This window comes from Rhinichthys klamathensis, unplaced genomic scaffold, assembly GCF_029890125.1.
Source record: "Rhinichthys klamathensis goyatoka isolate OS25496 unplaced genomic scaffold, OSU_Roscu_1.1 h1tg000019l_1, whole genome shotgun sequence".
Lineage (NCBI taxonomy): Eukaryota > Metazoa > Chordata > Actinopteri > Cypriniformes > Leuciscidae > Rhinichthys > Rhinichthys klamathensis.
In genome coordinates, this window is record NW_026606570.1 from 7,999,198 (window position 1) to 8,018,032 (window position 18,835).

General features: G+C 40.5%; 1 protein-coding gene across 1 annotated transcript in view; it reads right to left on the bottom strand.

Moving 5' to 3' along the window:
* Positions 1 to 767: 767 nt before the first annotated feature.
* Positions 768 to 18,835, bottom strand: part of slf1 (SMC5-SMC6 complex localization factor 1) — a 45,053-nt gene continuing 26,985 nt past the window's right edge. Inside the window, exons 17-19 of the mRNA XM_056238178.1 lie at positions 17,190 to 17,282; positions 16,026 to 16,208; positions 768 to 1,308 (exon numbers count right to left, since the gene is read on the bottom strand). Coding sequence (XP_056094153.1) covers positions 803 to 1,308; positions 16,026 to 16,208; positions 17,190 to 17,282 — 782 coding nt within the window. The 3' untranslated portion in view covers positions 768 to 802. The remainder of the gene's footprint in view (positions 1,309 to 16,025; positions 16,209 to 17,189; positions 17,283 to 18,835) is intronic.

Sequence of the window (18,835 nt, forward strand, 5' to 3'; positions counted from 1 at the left end):
ATTCAAGTGTTGATAAAAAAAGAATGCATTAAGCTAGAATAAAACAGTTTTTTTTTATAAAGCAGAGGCTCTGTTCTATCTTTTGATATATTGCCTATTCAGATATTCATGCAACAAAATATTCTGGGGACCATGAACATTTTGTGAAAATTATCAAAAATGTTGGAAGTGCCTGGCAACGTTTTTGGCAGGGAAAGAGTTAAAAGCATCCCAGGATGCATCTTATGAAGTTAGTTGATAGAATGTCTAAAGTGTGTTGAACTGCAATCGAGATGTTAAATCAGAACTGGCAATACTAATATTTGTATGTGTTTGCCCACGACACTTCTTGTATGTCAATTTTGTGCTATTTTATAGTTTTAAAGACTAAAATGTGGAGTATGGTTCTAATAAAGAGTGCATAGCTATGGCCACAATTTTGACCGGTTGTAAAAGTTACTATATTTTAATAATTTGCAAGTTTCAAATCATGTTTATTTTCATTTAAACTTTTATTTTGCAGTTAAAAAAATGTTCTAGTGTTTCACAAAAATATTTTTGTACAAAAATTAAATAATTCCCAGTTTTGCATATATTAACCAAACAACAAAGACAAAACAGTGCACAATGTTATAAATAAGAATTAATATTAATTGAGAACTCATACTGCAATCACTGTCATACCAGAGTTCTCAATTAATATTCATTATTTGTATCCATTCAAAACTTAATAGCACAAACGTCAGGAAATACATTTCACTATTCGTTTTAACCAGTACAACCAGATACACCCATTTCTTCTTGTTTCTCCATAGGGAATCTTTTAGAATGAGTCAAAATCAGATTGTCCAGTGATCAGTGCCGCCCCCTCCGCCTGCAGGTCTACAAGCAGCTGCACAAACAAGCTGGTTTGATCCCCATGACAGTGACTCAGTGCGGGGCTCACCTGTGACACATACTGCTCCAAATTCAACACAGTCCTCAGGTCCTCAGCCAGGCTCACCGCACAGGAATCTCCCCAGGTGGAGGCTAGCGTGCCCGGACGGAGACGAATCAGGGTGCGGCACACAGTGGGACTAAGGTCCAGAGGTGTAAGTTGGGTTTTGTATGTAGGCACGTGTCGCTCTTGAAGGTAGGTGAGGAACAGGCAGCTAAGCACCCATGAGCAGGACTCTATGAAGGGAACATCCCGCACCTGCGAGCAAGGAGTGTCCAGAGCTTTGTCACCTTCTTCCGCACAGCGAAGCAGCTCCTCACGCAGGGCCTCGAGAGAAACCAGGTCCAGAGGGGTCTGACCTTCATTGTCACGCAAGTGTAGAAGAGGAGAGCCTGCAAAGGAACAAGAAAACAAAAATGCTTACTGTACAGGTTTACAACAGCATCAAGCATTTGACATGATCTGACGCAGTTAATTATTTACAAGATCAGCAAGCCATCCTTCAGCTCTTTTTAGAGAGCAACGGGGGTAAAGCTTTTGGTTGGGTGGTTATAGGGGGATTTTGAACCAGCTGGCTGACTAGCTTAAACACCATCTTAGGAGCCTATCGCTAGACCATGTTAACCATTTAAGACCAGCAAACATGTTGGGCTGGTTTAATCTGTTGTTTTTCAGCAGGGTTGGGCTGGTTGAGGTCATTACACTTTGGTAAATGTATGCTGTTTAGGTGAATGACGTCACATCAACACATTTAACAATGTCATCATTATTGTTCAATGTCAAAATCCAATCTGCTGAATTGTTTTAGTTTATTAAACACACAGTCATCCTGAGTAATTAAAACCATGTTTTTTTTCCTATCAAACAAGTTGGACAAATATACAGCAGCTCTGTGAGGAGGAGGAAGAGATATCTTTCAAGCACCATTAGTTTGGTAGGGAAACTTGGCTAATGTCGAGCCACAGGCTAGCATCACAGCTAACTTATGCTAACACACAATTAACAGGCTAAAACCTCAGTGAAAATCAAAGTAGAATTTACATAATTAAGACAGAAAAGATCTTCAATGATTTAAATCAAAAAGTTCTACATATTAGAATGAGCTATTTTTCCCATCTTTAATGTAAACACTTCTGAAGAGATTAGCATGAGCATGCTTAAATGTACTGAGGCGCTACAGTGATGCTGTCTGATTGTACCATGGTACTGAATGATTACTATATTCATGTACCATGGTATCTACATGGTACTCAAAGGGATTTCAAAGAATACCATGGTACTTGTCCAAAAAACATGGTATCCATGATACTTTTTACTGTTAGCGTGGCCTCAACCAGTCATCGACATTGTTGAAGTTAATGATGTAGTTAATGATTTTCAGATCCGTAAATAACGTATAATACAAATCAATATAAAAAACTTCAACAAACCCATTTCCTTCAACTTCAGTTCTTTGCAATAATACATTTCCAAGAATAATGCATTCGATTTTCACAACAGAGCTTGTAGATGCCCATACATGTACGTGTTAAATGACTGTTTCTCTCTTCTGAGACCACAGTTAAAATGACTTTAGTGTGGCTGAAGGTAAAGCCCATACACTCTCGTTCTTGGCTTAGCAAACACCAGCCGTGTCAAGTGGGCTCTCGGTTTACATTTAGTTCTCCCTATTTCTATGGGAAACTGCTCTTGATGATACTCGACTCTTAAACCCCTGTGCTAATGTGGCAGCCGTTCTGCTAAAGCTCAGACAACTCTGCACCACTCTTAAAAGCTTTGCCGTGCTTTCCACTTGGTGTTGATACTCAGACAAAGTCCTATTATCAAAAGACCGGATCATTGTGTGCACAAGTGCAAGAAAATAAAAGAAAAAATCTGCTTTATATAACAGAATTACCAAATACCAGAATAAAAATCTCCTTACTTCCTCTCTCTTTTACAGCATAATTGTCAATCTGTTTCAATTAAACTTTTTTTAATACATTTTTGAAAATGCACAAATAATACATAGCTTTTAATCTTACATAGCTTTATTTTGTTAAGGGAATCTGTTTATACTGACAGATAACTCCTGGTATACTTTGGTTTAAAAACAAAAGTGGATTTTTAAAACTGCTGAGGTCAAGGAGCTGAAGAAGAGAGTAAGTCCATGAGACAGAATCGAGGAGAAGAAGAACAAATTTCTTCAGAACAGGTCATCACCGTGACCCCCCTCCATGGATGAGACCTTGCCCAGAGCTCAGGCAAGAACTTCACTGGTTTAAGGTCAGAGTGTATCTCTCTGAATCCTTGACAGATGCATTCAACATGTACGTTTTTGGCTTTAGGGAAAACATTGTTATTTGACAGGAAGAAAACACCTTTTTCCTTTCAATGCTTACAGTAAGACTTTCAAATACAGTGACAATTCAATAAAACTGCAAATGTCTATTCTTTGTTGAAGGGAGAGGCCTTGGATTGCCTCCAGCTTCCCCCTGCTTGATGTTCCACAGCTTTGATAAAAATTGGACAGAGAGAAGGACATGTTTTATGCACGCTTAAATGGTACCCAAGCTCTGAAAAGGTCTGTTTTTCCCCCCTGTAAGGGGAACGGGAATGTTTGCGTCCTTCATGACACACTAGACATTCAAACATCTATTTTTTTTCACACCAAAATGGGCGCACACACTAAGTCACGCTCAAGTGCTTCATCTCGCACTATAAGTACCATGACACCACACCACAAGCACATGATGAATATAGCATCGGTATTCGAATAAAAGCATTAATAAAGCATATAAGAATATTACGGGAGTGTTTAAGCAACTATTTTGCTGCAATTGTACTATTATACCATGTTATTTAATATTTACTAGCCCAGAATACCAAAAAACAACAACAACAAAAAAACCCCACTTTAAATACATAAACCTTGGTAATTTAAGCACACAATGAATCCTCGCTGTCGAGTTTGTCAGAGAATCTTTCTCATTAAAAAAACACAATTAACATGGCCCGTCCGCCATCACTGGAATCAGGTAGGCCGCTTTGTCAATGGCGGTCCCACTGCAGAGCTGTCAAATACTGACAGGCCGAAACCTGGAATGTGACAAAGGCTGAGACGGGGCCCTGCTTTCCCGACCGCCCTCACAAATGTGCGCTCCCCAGCGACTGCTGATGAATGCAAGATATGGGTAGATCTCCCTACCCCCGGACGGCACGATCAGTCGTGACCCTTTCTTCACAATGGCCCATGAAACACACATCTGTCAGCGCTTAGCCACGCAGATGCACCCGCAGCCGCTGGAGTGGTCAGCCGGGGGGTTTGATACGATACTGGCGCATTCGTCATACCGAACGATTGAAGTGAGTCCAGGTACTGGCGTGATGTGTCAGGTAGTCCGCTCGGCAGATAAATAAAACCCCTGGGGGTTTTAAATGCCAGAGATGGTAATTATGCCCCCCACACAGGCGACAACAATTCGGGGGGATTCATCCCTCGCAGATATTTGCTCCTCTGCCACAGATGAGCTACAGCTAACGTGCATGTAAACCACACATCAGTCAGGAGCAGAGCAAAGCAAGCCGCCCCTTAGCCTTTAGAGGGCAGACGAAGACTAGAAATAGAGAGGTGGAGGAGGGGAGGCAGAAACAAGAGCGAAAACCATTCCATCCGTTCTGTATCCACACATATTTAATCTAGACAACACAAACCCTTAGTCTATGAACCCACGATACACTTCTGTGTCATGTTGTGAACCCGCAGACGCACACCGACCCAACGGAAGTCTGTTTGTGTGTGTGAAATCACATTATACTGACTAACAGAGATTGACCAAGACAAAAGGCCAGGCAGGCTCAGATTAGGACAGATTACTGTGCATGGGGGGCACAACAGGAGCTTTTTGTAACCTGATTCCCTGGCATCACACCCGAGCGACACAGCCCCCTCCCTGCTTCGCATTACAAACACAACGCAGACGACCCTTGATGCCTCCATGCCAGACTGATAAAGATAGGTGCCATTCATCCCACCTAGATTATCAGAGCAGCGCAGTGTGGTTTATGGCACACAGATGGAGCCGCATAAAGATTTGAGTCTGTTTCAACGGTCTAGTCTCAGCCTCACACGGCACGCTGGACCACAGTCAGATGCATATTGCACATAAAAACGGCAAGAGCTGGATGATATCACCAGATCTGATCTGATTAACTTCTGGGGGTCAAGGTGCATCAAGTTTGCTTTAAAACAAATTTGGTTTGTGCAATGAAAACTGATCCATGGATTGCCCAAATTATGTCAGATTAGTATTAATATTGACATTATTTGTTAAAATACAAATCAAATACAAATAATACAAAAAATCATTTAATATTTTAACAATTTAATTTGATATTTAAATAGTAAAACAGTATTAGTATTAATATTAGTATAAAACACTCAGGAGTTTTGTTTGAGGCACACAACACCTCAGAAAAAAAAAGGTACAAAGACTGTCCCTGGGTTAGTATCCTTTCAAAAGGTACACATTTGTACCACATTTACCCCTACAGGGTGCACCTAAAGTGTATATAGTAGATAGTACCCAAATGATACATCTTAGTATCTTTTGGGGGAATTCGCTCTAGAGGAACGTTTTCATAATTCCTATAACTATTGACGGAAGTACCCGCTTTTTGGCGTGTTCTCACCACAGGAACTGGGAACGATTTTAGTTATAGGAATGCCTTTTGAGGGGGAACTTAGTTAGCTCCTACTTCAGCGTAGGGTCTAACCCAGCACAATAGGAACTACCAGTGACGTACAGTAAGTGTATGTTGATTGGCTGAATGCACGCCATAGAAAACGCCAGCACCCACCATTTTTAAAAAGCCACAAACATGGAAAACAGAGCTAAGACATAAACATACAGAAAGCTAATGTTAAAGTAATTTACCTTTCGTCTTTGTCTGTGGCATTGTGTTATTTTCTCAGCCTCAATGATACAGTATGTAGCACTGCAAGTTGTCGTATGAGTTTTCGTCTTTTAACCCTCCTTTTTGCTCTTTTAATTGCGTAACTTAAACATCCTACATTCCATCTCTGTTATCACGAAACCCATGACACACAACAAAAGCACAGCTCTGATCACGGCATCCTTGATCCTTCGGTTTTTGAATGCCGTGCTCATATGACGTTTCTGTCGGCCTGCTTATGTCACTGTAACCAGAATGTAACCAGGAAAATGGACCTAGGGGAAAACTTAGTTCTCGGGGGATCACCCTGGTGGCTAGTTCCTATAACTGAGTTCCTATAACTACCCAGTGCAGTTATAGGCCTTTTGATGAGGTACCATTTTCCAAGAAAGTACCTTTTGAAAGGCTATCACCAGGGTTTGAAATAAACTCACCAGCCAAATTGACCAATACATTAAGTCACCGGCCATTCAGAACTTCTACTAGCCAAAACAAAAATATCTGAAATAAACCAGATTATCAAAGTCACAGCTTACATTTAAACATACTTATTATTAAATCTGATTCCGATTCATTGTATCGCTTTCAGCTCTACAGCAGTCAATCACTGTTGCGGATACCATTCAAATAAAATAAAAACAAAATTCTTCTCTTATAATTGCCATGAGTTTACCTGCACATAGCAATAAAGACTTTTTGCCCAAAAGTCTTGGACATGTGGAATTTATGATAACGTGTTGGTAAAATAATTAATTGTCTCCTAGGGCTTTGGCGGAGAGTTAACCAGTTGCATAGCAGACAGGAAGTGTGGCGGACATCTCAGACAGGCTTATCACACACTGGTTGCGTCATTGTGTACTGTACTCAATGAGTATGAATGAAGGTATTCGGAAAAAACAGCACAAACGGAAAGAGAAAACGCAATCTATATTATTTCTCTATATGAAGCATATTTATTCAAGCCACAAAACAAACCTGCTATTGAAAAATTCGGACAAGTACGTATATTTGTCCAAAAATCGTCATTGTTTATTGGAAAACTGTGTGAGTGACGCTGTGGCGCGGCATGATGATGAACAGTCAGAGTCGTAGTTGGGCACTGCAGACAGACGCAGAGTGGTGCCGTCGGTGTACGTACGCTCATAGAAAACAATCAATGTGTTTGAATTTTAAAGATTTGACAGATGTGGCGCTGTGCGGCGTTTCTCTCAGTGTGCGACCGTCTTTACGCTTTGTCTTGTTTTGAGGCTCCATTTAGGGGAAGGGCTCTGAACACGATGCCATGCATTGTTTACCACAGGATTTTGTGAAAGTGTGGTGGTTCGACCTTGGTGGGGGTCCGGGGGGGATTTCCCCCGTTAGAAAATGTTGTACATTTTAAAGTTAAATTCATCAATCTGATCATTTTAAGAGTTCAAAATCAAGAGCTCCAACCCATATTCAATGTGTAAATTGAACAAATAAAAAGTCTGTGCATCGACTTGTACTGTGGGAACTCAACTCTTTTAGTTGTGATATAGTGTCTCAGTCTACATTACACTACATAATAATAATAATAATAGTTATAATATTATTCCTATACAATAATAGCCATATTTTGTAAAACTTTCAAAAGTAGTTTTGTCCTAATTTCTATACATGCAAGAGATGAACACGTGAGCTTTTATTTTGATGGAAACTGCAGTCTCATTACAAATCTAGTGAAATGCTGTAATTGTCAACTAAGCAAATGTGAAAATAATGCATAACTGGTGCCTGCTATACGTTCGCAAATGCACGCTAAACTCAACACATGCACAGATGGAGTTCACTGCATTCATTCACTGTGAACTGAGACACGGAGCGGATCACGTGTTGATCACTTCTCATTGCGCAGCGGCAGCGCAAACAGACTTTTGTGATTTGATAAGGACACAAAGCCTAAACTTTTTAGAAACAAAGCAACAATTTTGGAGCTTTAATATTAGTATGCACACGTCCCTTTTTGTCTTGCACGTGTGCCCAATTTGGTTTGGATGTGCACATTTTCCCAAAAGCTTGCAAGTTACACTGCGTCCTAACCACAAACATGACTAGATTCAGGTGAGAAGTAATTTAATTGGGCAAGTTATTTTATTGTCTGTAATCGAAAATCCAATCAGACGATATTTGATAATATGTGGTTATGTGCAGTGAGATTTTAAACCAATGAGATTACAATGCTGCAAAAATAGAAACCAATGCGACAGACAAAATGTCCTGCTGTCACAATCGTGGCTGTTGTCATTACTGTGCAAGTATTCTCACAAATATTTCAAAGACAGTACAGAATCTGTGCCATTTGCAAAGAAAAAAGCGTGCAACAAGTTTGGTGGAACTCATACACACCAAATTCAGAGTCAAACATTCGGTATTGATCCTAACAGTGGCACAGCTGAAAGCCTGGTGAGCTCAGTGTGAGGAAGTGACTTAGTTAATTATGCATTTTAATAGGAGAAAAATTATGCAGAGGAAGCTCAAAGGCACTCGCAATCAGAGGGAGAGAGAGACTGAATAAAAGAAAAACGGATAGAGGGAGAGAAGTCTGAGAAGAGAAGCTGATTAATGTATTTGGTGTGACTAGCACAAACAAACAAACAAACAAACAAACAAACAGAGCATGAGGAGTTGTGTAATGACTAAATTGAGAGCTTTGCCAGAGCTTTAATCTAACGTGGCTTCAATGCAAAATGCGAGGGGGAAATACTCCTATTAATGTACACAGAGAGGAAGAAAAGGAGAACAACTGCGTTTGAACTCAGCCTTATTAACAAAGACATTGAGCCATCGTTTGTCATTACAGTGCTGGAGCGACGACGCCAAGGATCTCTAAGCCTTTAAGTGTTTTATACTCTAATACCACAACAAAAAGAAATCATGGCTCTTTTGTTACTCTGAGTTACTGTCTATACTATTGACGACGGGTAGGAAATATAGTTGATAAATGATTGATGTATGGTCAAATTTTGGACACAACAATACTTCTAAGAACTTCAGAAAGTCATGAGACAATGCTGGAGAAGTTCAATGACATGGATTACAGTTTCACTCATCAAGGCTGTTTGGGTAAAAACTGATCTATTGTGACAATGTTAAAATGATGTTTGCAACAATTTTAAAGCGATAATTCACCCAGAAATATTAATTCTGTCCTCATTTACTCACCCTAATTCTGTTCAAAACAGTATGACATATTATAGATATTCTGAGAATGTTTTTGTTCAAATAATAAAACACCATTTGACCCAATTGACTTTTATGACTCAACATTTCACAAATGATCGACTTTTGTGTTCCATAGAAAAATATCTGTCATGCAGGTTTAAACGAGTTTTTCATTTTTTTTTGGTATAGATATTGTCAAAGTAAATGAAGTTCAAAAGAAAAACAATAAAAGATAGGTCTTGATTTCATTATCAGGATTTGTTAAGAATCTATTGATCAGTAAAATTGGGCGATGCGGTACTGCAAAAATAAATTTTGCTTATAGATTTTGAAAACATTTCTCTCATTTTCTCTAAATCATGTATAATGTGACCAGGGACATATTATTCATGATACATTTATTAAGAAACAAATAGGGTCAATTTTGAAGTCATGTTCTTGGAATATAGATATAATATTGACAGATTGTCCATCAATGGCTGTAGTAGTCAAATGGTCACAAATTATTTTTATTTATAACTTTACCTTCACTGAGCTTGAATTGTCTTAGATCATACTGAAAATATAATTTAAACTTGTAAAAAGTTTTAGTATTTTTAACAATGCTAAAAAAAGTTCATACATTAAAACATAATAAATTGACATTAAAGCAAAAGGGGGAAGCACCAAATACTAAGACAATCTGTCAAATTTATGTTAATTATGCAATTCAACTATTTCATGAAATGTCTCATACCAATAACCTTATGCTCTCAATGCACACATAAATACTACATAAAAGACATTAGACCTACATCAGGATCTCATAGAAGGTGATGTGTGTCTCTCAGCTGAGTACTTACAAGAAACCTCAACTGGGTTTTAGGCGACAGCCCTTTTCTGTACACTGTAAATAAGACTGAGCAGAACAATCTGTTATAAACTGACCCTTGTGCAAGAGACCCAGAGTCATGCCAGCGAGCCCTAATCCATCCCAGTCCTGAAAACAGAGCTGTATTCACAGCAACAGTCAAGCCAATAAGATTTAAAGGCTCTTTCATGGCCATTCTCTGGGCCGCTCTACTTTGGATACAAGTTGTTGTGTGCTGGAAACCACACGCAATACCAATCAGGAAATGATTGTGAAATTACGCTCCACGCTTACAACGTGTGTGTGTGTGTGTCTGTGTGTGTTTCGGGGGAGGTTATCGTGGCAGCCTTGGGCTAGGCAAGCTGATGACACCCGTCCCTGCCCTTGGCCATGGCACGGTTAGCCTGCCAGTGCCCACGGGCAATAGGAGGAGGGTCTAGTCACTCCCCCCCATCCCCCCAATAGAAAGCTATGTTTTGCATGTAAGAGCTGTACAACATTGGAAGCAGAGAGCAACAGTGAGAGCGTGTGAATAAGTGCTCCATTTATGTACACACGCCTGTCCTTATTATTCTTTATGCAAACCAACATATTGTTGGTTCCTTTATATCTTTATGTTTTATGCAATTGTTGTCTACATTTAACCATAATGACCGTTTGTTAATGAATGTAATGAGTTAATGAGTGAATGATGTAATGGTTTGTGAACCCCATTCATAAGAGGAAACAATTAAGACACCCATCTCCATCTTAAATAATTTGATTCATGTTTAATAATGATTTGATTATTTTTATTTAATTATTTATAAGCATTCCCACACTTTAAGAAATAATTTTCCATCACTTTTCCAGTGATTAATGGATAATGATTTTTAAATCATTATCAGAGTCAGAATCATATTAATCAGACAATTTTTAGCCCATTAAGAATGTATAGCTGATGTAGTTATGTCTAGATGTAGTAAAATGTTTTTTTTTTCTTCAAAAATAAATAAATAAATAGAATAAATAATAATAATAAAGATTTTTTATAAAGTAAATAAAGCAAATCGTCGTATTCCTTATATATATATATATATATATATATATATATATATGTAAAATATATATATATATATATATATATACACACACACACACTGAACAAAATTATAAACGCAACACTTTTGTTTTTGCCCCCATTTTTCATGAGCTGAACTCAAAGATCTAAGACTTTCTATGTACACAAAAAGCCAATTTCTCTCAAATATTGATCACAAATCTGTCTAAGGGGGCTTTCACACTGCCAGTTTAGTTCGGAACGGGGCACGGTTCGCATGAAAAATCGCTAATGTGAACGCTGTCATGGGACCCGGGTGCGCACCGGGGTACCGAACCCGAGACTACCTGGAGGAGGTGGTCTGAGTTCGGTTGCTCTCCGACTCGGGTGCGCACTTGTTCAGGAAGAAAAGTGACCTGCGCATGCGTTTTAGCTTATTGTGATGTATTCAGTTAAATAAAACACTTGTAAGGGATGATAGTGTTGATGATTTACCTTGGATACGAGCGAGAGTGAGCCTGCAGTGAATTTGTGCACTGCATGTGAAATCAGGGCACCAAATTTGGAAATCCACCGTCTCCTCAAAAGAGTCCGTTTGCAAGCAGCAGAAGGCCACCTTATGTGACACACGCACAGTAAACTTGTATTGTTCACTCAACTGCGCATAATAGCAGCGAATTAATAAAAACCACAATATTGACCCAAGTTCTGTTTTCTATCATGCGGCGTGCACGTTTGCGATGACGTAATATGCACGCAAATGCACCAGGGTTCGATAGAATCAAGTTGAGTGTGAAACCAGACCAGCGCTGCGGGGGGTGCCGGGGACAAACGCGCTCGGGCTCGGACCGCAGCAAACGAGCTCAGTGTAAAGCCCCCTAAATCTGTGTTAGTGAGCACTTCTCCCTTGCCGAGATAATCCATCCACCTCACAGGTGTTGCATATCAAGATGCCACTCTAAAATGTGCAGTTTTACTGTATTGTGGGGGGTGGGGGGGCCCGTGGAATGTTGGTTCACTCCTCTTCAATGGCTGTGCGAAGTTGCTGGATATTGGCAGGACATGGAACACGCTGTCGTATACGCCGATCCAGAGCATCCCAAACACATTCATTCATGCTGACTGCAGGAATGTCCACCAGAGCTGTTGCCCGGGAATTGAATGTTCATTTCTCTACCACAAGCCGTCTGCAAAGGCGTTTCAGAGAATTTGGCAGTACATCCAACCGGCCTCACAACCGCAGACCACGTGTAACCACACCAGCCCAGGACCTCCACATCCAGCATCTTCACCTCCAATATCGTCTGAGACCAGCCACCCGGACAGCTGCTGCAACAATCAGTTTGCATAACCAAAGAATTTCTGCACAAACTGTCAGAAACCGTCTCAGGGAAGCTCATCTGCATGCTCGTCGTCCTCATCGGGGTCTCGACCTGACTGCAGTTTGTCGTCGTAACCGACTTGAGTGGGCAAATGCTCACATTCGATGGCATCTGGCACTTTGGAGAGGTGTTCTCTTCACGGATGAATCCCGGTTTTCACTGTAGGGCAGATGGCAGACTGCGTGTATTGGGGTCGTGTGGGTGAGCGGTTTGCTTATGTTAACGTTGTGGATCGAGTGGCCCATGGTGGCGGTGGGGTTATGGTATGGGCAGGCGTATGTTATGGACAACAATTTTGAATGCACAGACATACCGTGACGAGAACCTGAGGCCCATTGTTGTGCAATTCATTCACGACCATCACTTCATGTTACAGCATGATAATGCACGGCCCCATGTTGCAAGGATCTGTACACAATTCCTGGAAGCTGAAAACATCCCAGTTCTTGCATGGCCAGCATACTCACCAGACATGTCACCCATCAGCATGTTTGGGATGCTCTGGATCGGCGTATACGACAGCGTGTTCCAGGTCCTGCCAATATCCAGCAACTTCGCACAGCCATTGAAGAGGAGTGGACCAACATTCCACGGTAATTCAATACAGTAAAACTGTACATTTTAGAGTGGCCTTTTATTATGGCCAGCCTAAGGCACACCTGTGCAATAATCATGCTGTCTAATCAGCATCTTGACATGCCACACCTGTGAGGTGGATGTATCATCTCGGCAAAGGAGAAGTGCTCACTAACATAGATTTAGACAGATTTGTGAACAATACTTGAGAGAAATGGGCCTTTTGTGTACATAGAAAAAGTCTCTGATCTTTGAGTTCAGCTCATGAAAAATGGGGGCAAAAAGCAAAAGTGTTGCGTTCATAATTTTGTTATTATATTTATAACATTTATTTGTCAAATAGGATGACCAGTAAAAATGAAACCATGAAGGCCAATATATATATAATAATAATAATAATATAATAATAATAATATAAAAATAATTAAAAAAAAACTAACCCTAGCCCATAAATAAAAACACCACACTTTCCCTTATACATACATTTACACTCACCTAAAGGATTATTAGGAACACCTGTTCAATTTCTCATTAATGCAATTATCTAATCAACCAATCACATGGCAGTTAATTCAATGCATTTAGGGGTGTGGTCCTGGTCAAGACAATCTCCTGAACTCCAAACTGAATATCAGAATGGGAAAGAAAGGTGATTTAAGCAATTTTGAGCGTGGCATGGTTGTTGGTGCCAGACGGGCCAGTCTGAGTATTTCACAATCTGCTCAGTTACTGGGATTTTCACGCACAACCATTTCTAGGGTTTACAAAGAATGGTGTGAAAAGGGAAAAACATCCAGTATGCGGCAGTCCTGTGGGCGAAAATGCCTTGTTGATGCTAGAGGTCAGAGGAGAATGGGTCGACTGATTCAAGCTGATAGAAGAGCAACTTTGACTGAAATAACCACTCGTTACAACTGAGGTATGCAGCAAAGCATTTGTGAAGCCACAACATGCACAACCTTGAGGCGGATGGGCTACAACAGCAGAAGACCCCACCGGGTACCACTCATCTCCACTACAAATAGGAAAAAGAGGCTACAATTTGCACGAGCTCACCAAAATTGGACAGTTGAAGACTGGAAAAATGTTGCCTGGTCTGATGAGTCTCGATTTCTGTTGAGACATTCAGATGTTAGAGTCAGAATTTGGCGTAAACAGAATGAGAAAATGGATCTATCATGCCTTGTTACCACTGTGCAGGCTGGTGGTGGTGTATTGGTGTGGGGAATGTTTTCTTGGCACACTTTAGGCCCCTTAGTACCAATTGGGCATCGTTTAAATGCCAGGGCCTACCTGAGCATTGTTTCTGACCATGTCCATCCCTTTATGGCCACCATGTACCCATCCTCTGATGGCTACTTCCAGCAGGATAATGCACCATGTCACAAAGCTCGAATCATTTCAAATCGGTTTCTTGAACATGACAATGAGTTCACTGTACTAAAATGGCCCCCACTGTCACCAGATCTCAACCCAATAGAGCATCTTTGGGATGTGGTGAAACGGGAGCTTCGTGCCCTGGATGTGCATCCCACAAATCTCCATCAACTGCAAGATGCTAACCTATCAATATGGGCCAACATGTCTAAAGAATGCTTTCAGCACCTTGTTGAATCAATGCCACGTAGAATTAAGGCAGTTCTGAAGGCAAAAGGGGGTCAAACACAGTATTAGTATGGTGTTCCTAATAATCCTTTAGGTGAGTGTATACTTTAAGCTAAAATCTTAAATTCTATAAAAAAAACTCTGAATCCACAGAATCATCTGTCCTCAGGTTGTGTGTGTGCACGTCCGTGTCTTACGAGGGATCTTGGCGGCTGTCTGTATCCCAGACACATCACAAATCTAATTTCATGAAAAAGGCATCTTTTCCTGACCTCTTTTCATGCATGGGTATAGGGCCAATCTCAGTCAGCATGAAGAGAAATGAAAAAAAAAAAAAAGAGGGAAAAAAAACACATTCTCACCGGGACCAAACAATCCCAATCTAATTTACTTTTTGAGGCCAGAATATCTACATGAGTTAATAGGGTAGCAGAATCAAATTAACTATAATTAGTCAAAATGGAGAAGAGACCGAGAGAGAGAGAGAGAGAGAGAGAGAGAGAGAGAGAGAGAGAGAGAGAGAGAGAGAGAGAGAGTGACAGTAAGGCGTGTGGGAAACCAGGAGCCTGTCTCATTTTGTCTCTCCTCTAGTCCCTCCCCGTCGTCAAGCCATCCTGCGCTTACTGCATTGACACATGTCCCGCTCGCTTCAAAGCTCGCAAACATCGATTGCATGTGGCACGCAAACAGCCAGGCGCGCCAAAACATTTCTGTTCTGACAGATTTCCCCCGTGAAAAACCAGCATGCGAATTTCACAAGAGCTGCAGACCTGACTTGTCTAATCTCTTCAGGAGGATGCTAACAGCGTCATCCACGCCGATGGGTTATTGCTGTAAATGGATGTTTTTTATAAAGGAAAGAACGTAAAAAAGCTTGAACCCTGAATGGCAGAAATAAAGACGACACCATGTTTGTGTGTGTGTGTGTGTGTGTGTGGCAGATCGCGGCTGTTAAGCCACAGGAGAGGCCTGGATTTAACAGATTTCTACAAAGCACTTGTTTGTTTACACATGTAATGCCGCTGTAATATGACTTTCTGCTGCTTTCACTCATCAGTTTGTTTATACTGACATCACACATGGAAACAGAAACTGTTTTTCTCCTTATTTACTCCAGTAAGAGAAGCACTTCCATATGACTTGATAAATCCAGCATCATTCTCAAAGGAATCACATCTGAACATGTTTTGAAGTAATACATTATAATATGGTATTCAATACGAGTCATGCTCCCATAGAAGGGTCGTTTGATTGTGACTGGATAAGAGACTCGTGAGAGACTGAACCAGGAGGAACAAGTGAACTCATGACTTTTTTGAAATTCAACAGCTGCTTTAAAGTTGCCGTTGAAGGGTTTAGGTTTATGCGAGTGCGTCTGTGTGCATGCGCTCTCATGTTTTCAGCCCTCTTATGTGAAGATCTGTATTCACGGTATGAATCTTTATGCATTGAGTGTGTGTCTATGTGTGTTTGTATGCATTGTTATGTGAAGGTTTGATCTCAGACTGTGTATGCGTGTACAGTACGTCGGGCACTCACCGCCGCGGCGCAGCAGCATCTTGGCGATGTGTGTGTGTTGGTTCAGCAGGGCATCGTGTAGAGGACTGACTCCCTGGACCTGACTGCCCAGCTGCAGGTTCAGGCAGTGCTGCAGAAGGGCCTGCACACACTCAGTACTTCCATGGTTACAGGCTTCATGAAGAGGCGTCCAGCCAGCGTGATCTACAAAAAGGGATGCAAAAGATACTGTGACATTCACAAGGCCTAGCTTACCTGCTTTTAGCTGATCATATTACAACCTATATTAAAAACTATTTTCTGATGTCAGAAAGCAAATAAATCAGTGTAATTTGCAGTTAAATAATAGGTACTTTTAATTTTGCCACATAATTGTATATTAATAAGAATCAAATTTTAATGTCGCACATCGCAAATCGTGAGGTACAGTGTTTGTCTTTGTAGCATTTTGCTAACATATAACAGCTATAGCGTTGTAATGTTAATGTAAAGTAAATTGTTAAACAAGGGACATTTTCTGACTGGTATATTAAATGAACATTTTCGCACAATTGTTAATTCGGAGAATTAGAGTAAACAAAGTAATCAAAACATTAACTACTCAAATTGTTTTTAGCAAAGAGGCCTCAATCGGAAACATATCAGTACGTCGCATACTGAAACATACTTGCTAGTTTTCAAACAGAACTCATTTTACAATTCCCAGTATAGTCTTTTTGAGTAAAAGTAAACTAAAAAAGTCCCCACAATATATTTTTTTTTAGCAAAGACACCTCATAATTGCGCAAACAAACATACTGACTTGAAAATGCACTTGTTAGTAGTTATCAAATAAATCTCATATTAAGTAAACTAAAAATATAATGCAACATCGTAAAGAACAATAAATGAATGATTTCTCATCAAGCTATATGACAAAAATACCCACGATTATATCAAGATTTCAAAAAGAGATTGGAAAGCGAAAGGCATGCACAAAATTTGCTTGACGCCACTATAATAAACCAAGCCTAAAACATTGTCCGAGCCCTCCAAACACACCCTTACATTTGATCTAAAAGGTTAGACATGTGACACACACTTTGCTTTGTTTTCCTTGATTTAACTGTTCAGCACACAAACAAAAAACACACCTAAAAAGCGGGAGGATTCTACAGAGGGAAGGGGAGGAATGTAGAAACCTACCTTTAATGTTGACGTCCGTTCCAGGCAAGCGGAGGATACAAAGCAGCGTCTCCACCTGGTTCTTCTTGCAGGCTCGATGAAGGAGTGTCTCGCCTACACATGGATGGAGAGGAGGGAAAGAGAGAGAGACAAAAAGGGCAAGTGGAAGAGAGAAGTGGGCAACATCCAAAATCAGGGTGCGTCCTGCCAACTGCCCCGTAATCGCTTACTTAATGTTTCTTGTGCTCGACATAGAAACGAATAAACAGGCACACACGACATGGAAAATGTAAAAATTAAACAGATAAAAGGGGCTGACCCTGAAAAAAGGGCTTTTTTGGTGGGAGGGGGGAGAGGGACAGGAAGCAGAGAAAAAGCAAAGAAAGGCACTCATCCGTTCTCTTTGTCGCAATTCCCCCTTTTCCGGACAGTGGGACTTCTTTACTTACACTAGCACGCCAAGTTGAAGGCAATTGTGGGAAAAGGATTCCTGACAGTGTGGTATTGTTCAGCCGGGGGAAAGTTATGGTACAGAGCCCATACACAAAGCCTCTGATGGGATTTTTCAAACAGCCAGAGTTCAAAAGCTCCACTGGGCAGTACGAATGGGAACACGTGATTCTCACTTCTGCAAACTACAACAGCCAGACATAAAAGCCTCCAAGGACTTTTATTTACATTTTCCCTATGCCTGCTCCCTTTGTAAGGCAGCCTTCATCCCTTGCTCTGCCGATACAATATCAAATCGGAATATATTAGAGGGTGGGCTGCTTCTTTTTTTCATGTGTGGCTGAACTTCACAAGAAAGTAAAAGGCCAAACTTGAGTGCCTCTGCGGCTGCCATTATAATGCCGCTGTGCAAAGCTGCTAATAAATGCTTTACTGGGTCTCACCAGGGTGCCCATTTCTCTGCAGCCTTGGCTGGCTAGATAAAACCCGGCGTGCTAAAAGAGCCAAAGCGGAGAGAGGCAGTAGGGATGAGGAGGGGGAAATAAAGCAGACAGGCTTCTTTCTTCTTGTGGCAAGGAAAAAGGGAGAAGCGGCATCCTCTTTCACATCAATATGTTGGTTGGGTTTTCAAGAAGCGTCTTTAAGCCAGATCAAACAGAGTAAATTAGGTTAGAAGCAAACGTAAATGACCAGATAAGGCTAATCTGTCTGCGGCTTTGTGTACGCAGAGTGACGTCTGTCATGGTATAAAGAATGAAGATGTGGAAGTATTAGGATCATGGTTAAGACACTGGAAACATTTTTATATCTATATTTGGGCTCCAAGAACAAAACATGTTGGGGGGAGGGAGGGATCAATTAAATTATTATTATTTATTTTTTTTGCAATTCAAAAATTCTGCAGACAAAGAACCTGTCTACATCTGGCTTTAAAATCCATCTTGGGTGATCCAATGACAAGTGGACTGAACTAAATGCAAAACGTTTTGTGATTGGATTACTTACTTGGCTACTTACTTTAACTTTTACTCTCTACCTGACTAAATTTTTGAATAAGTATATGTACTCTTTACTCCAAATTGTAATGAGTATTGCAATTACGTTACATTTTGCATGGCACCTAACTTTTTCTGCAGCAGTTTATTTCTGCTACAAAAGAAGTGATATCGTTATCTACAGGGCATTGAAGGTACTATATCTTGTACGTTTTGGCCAAA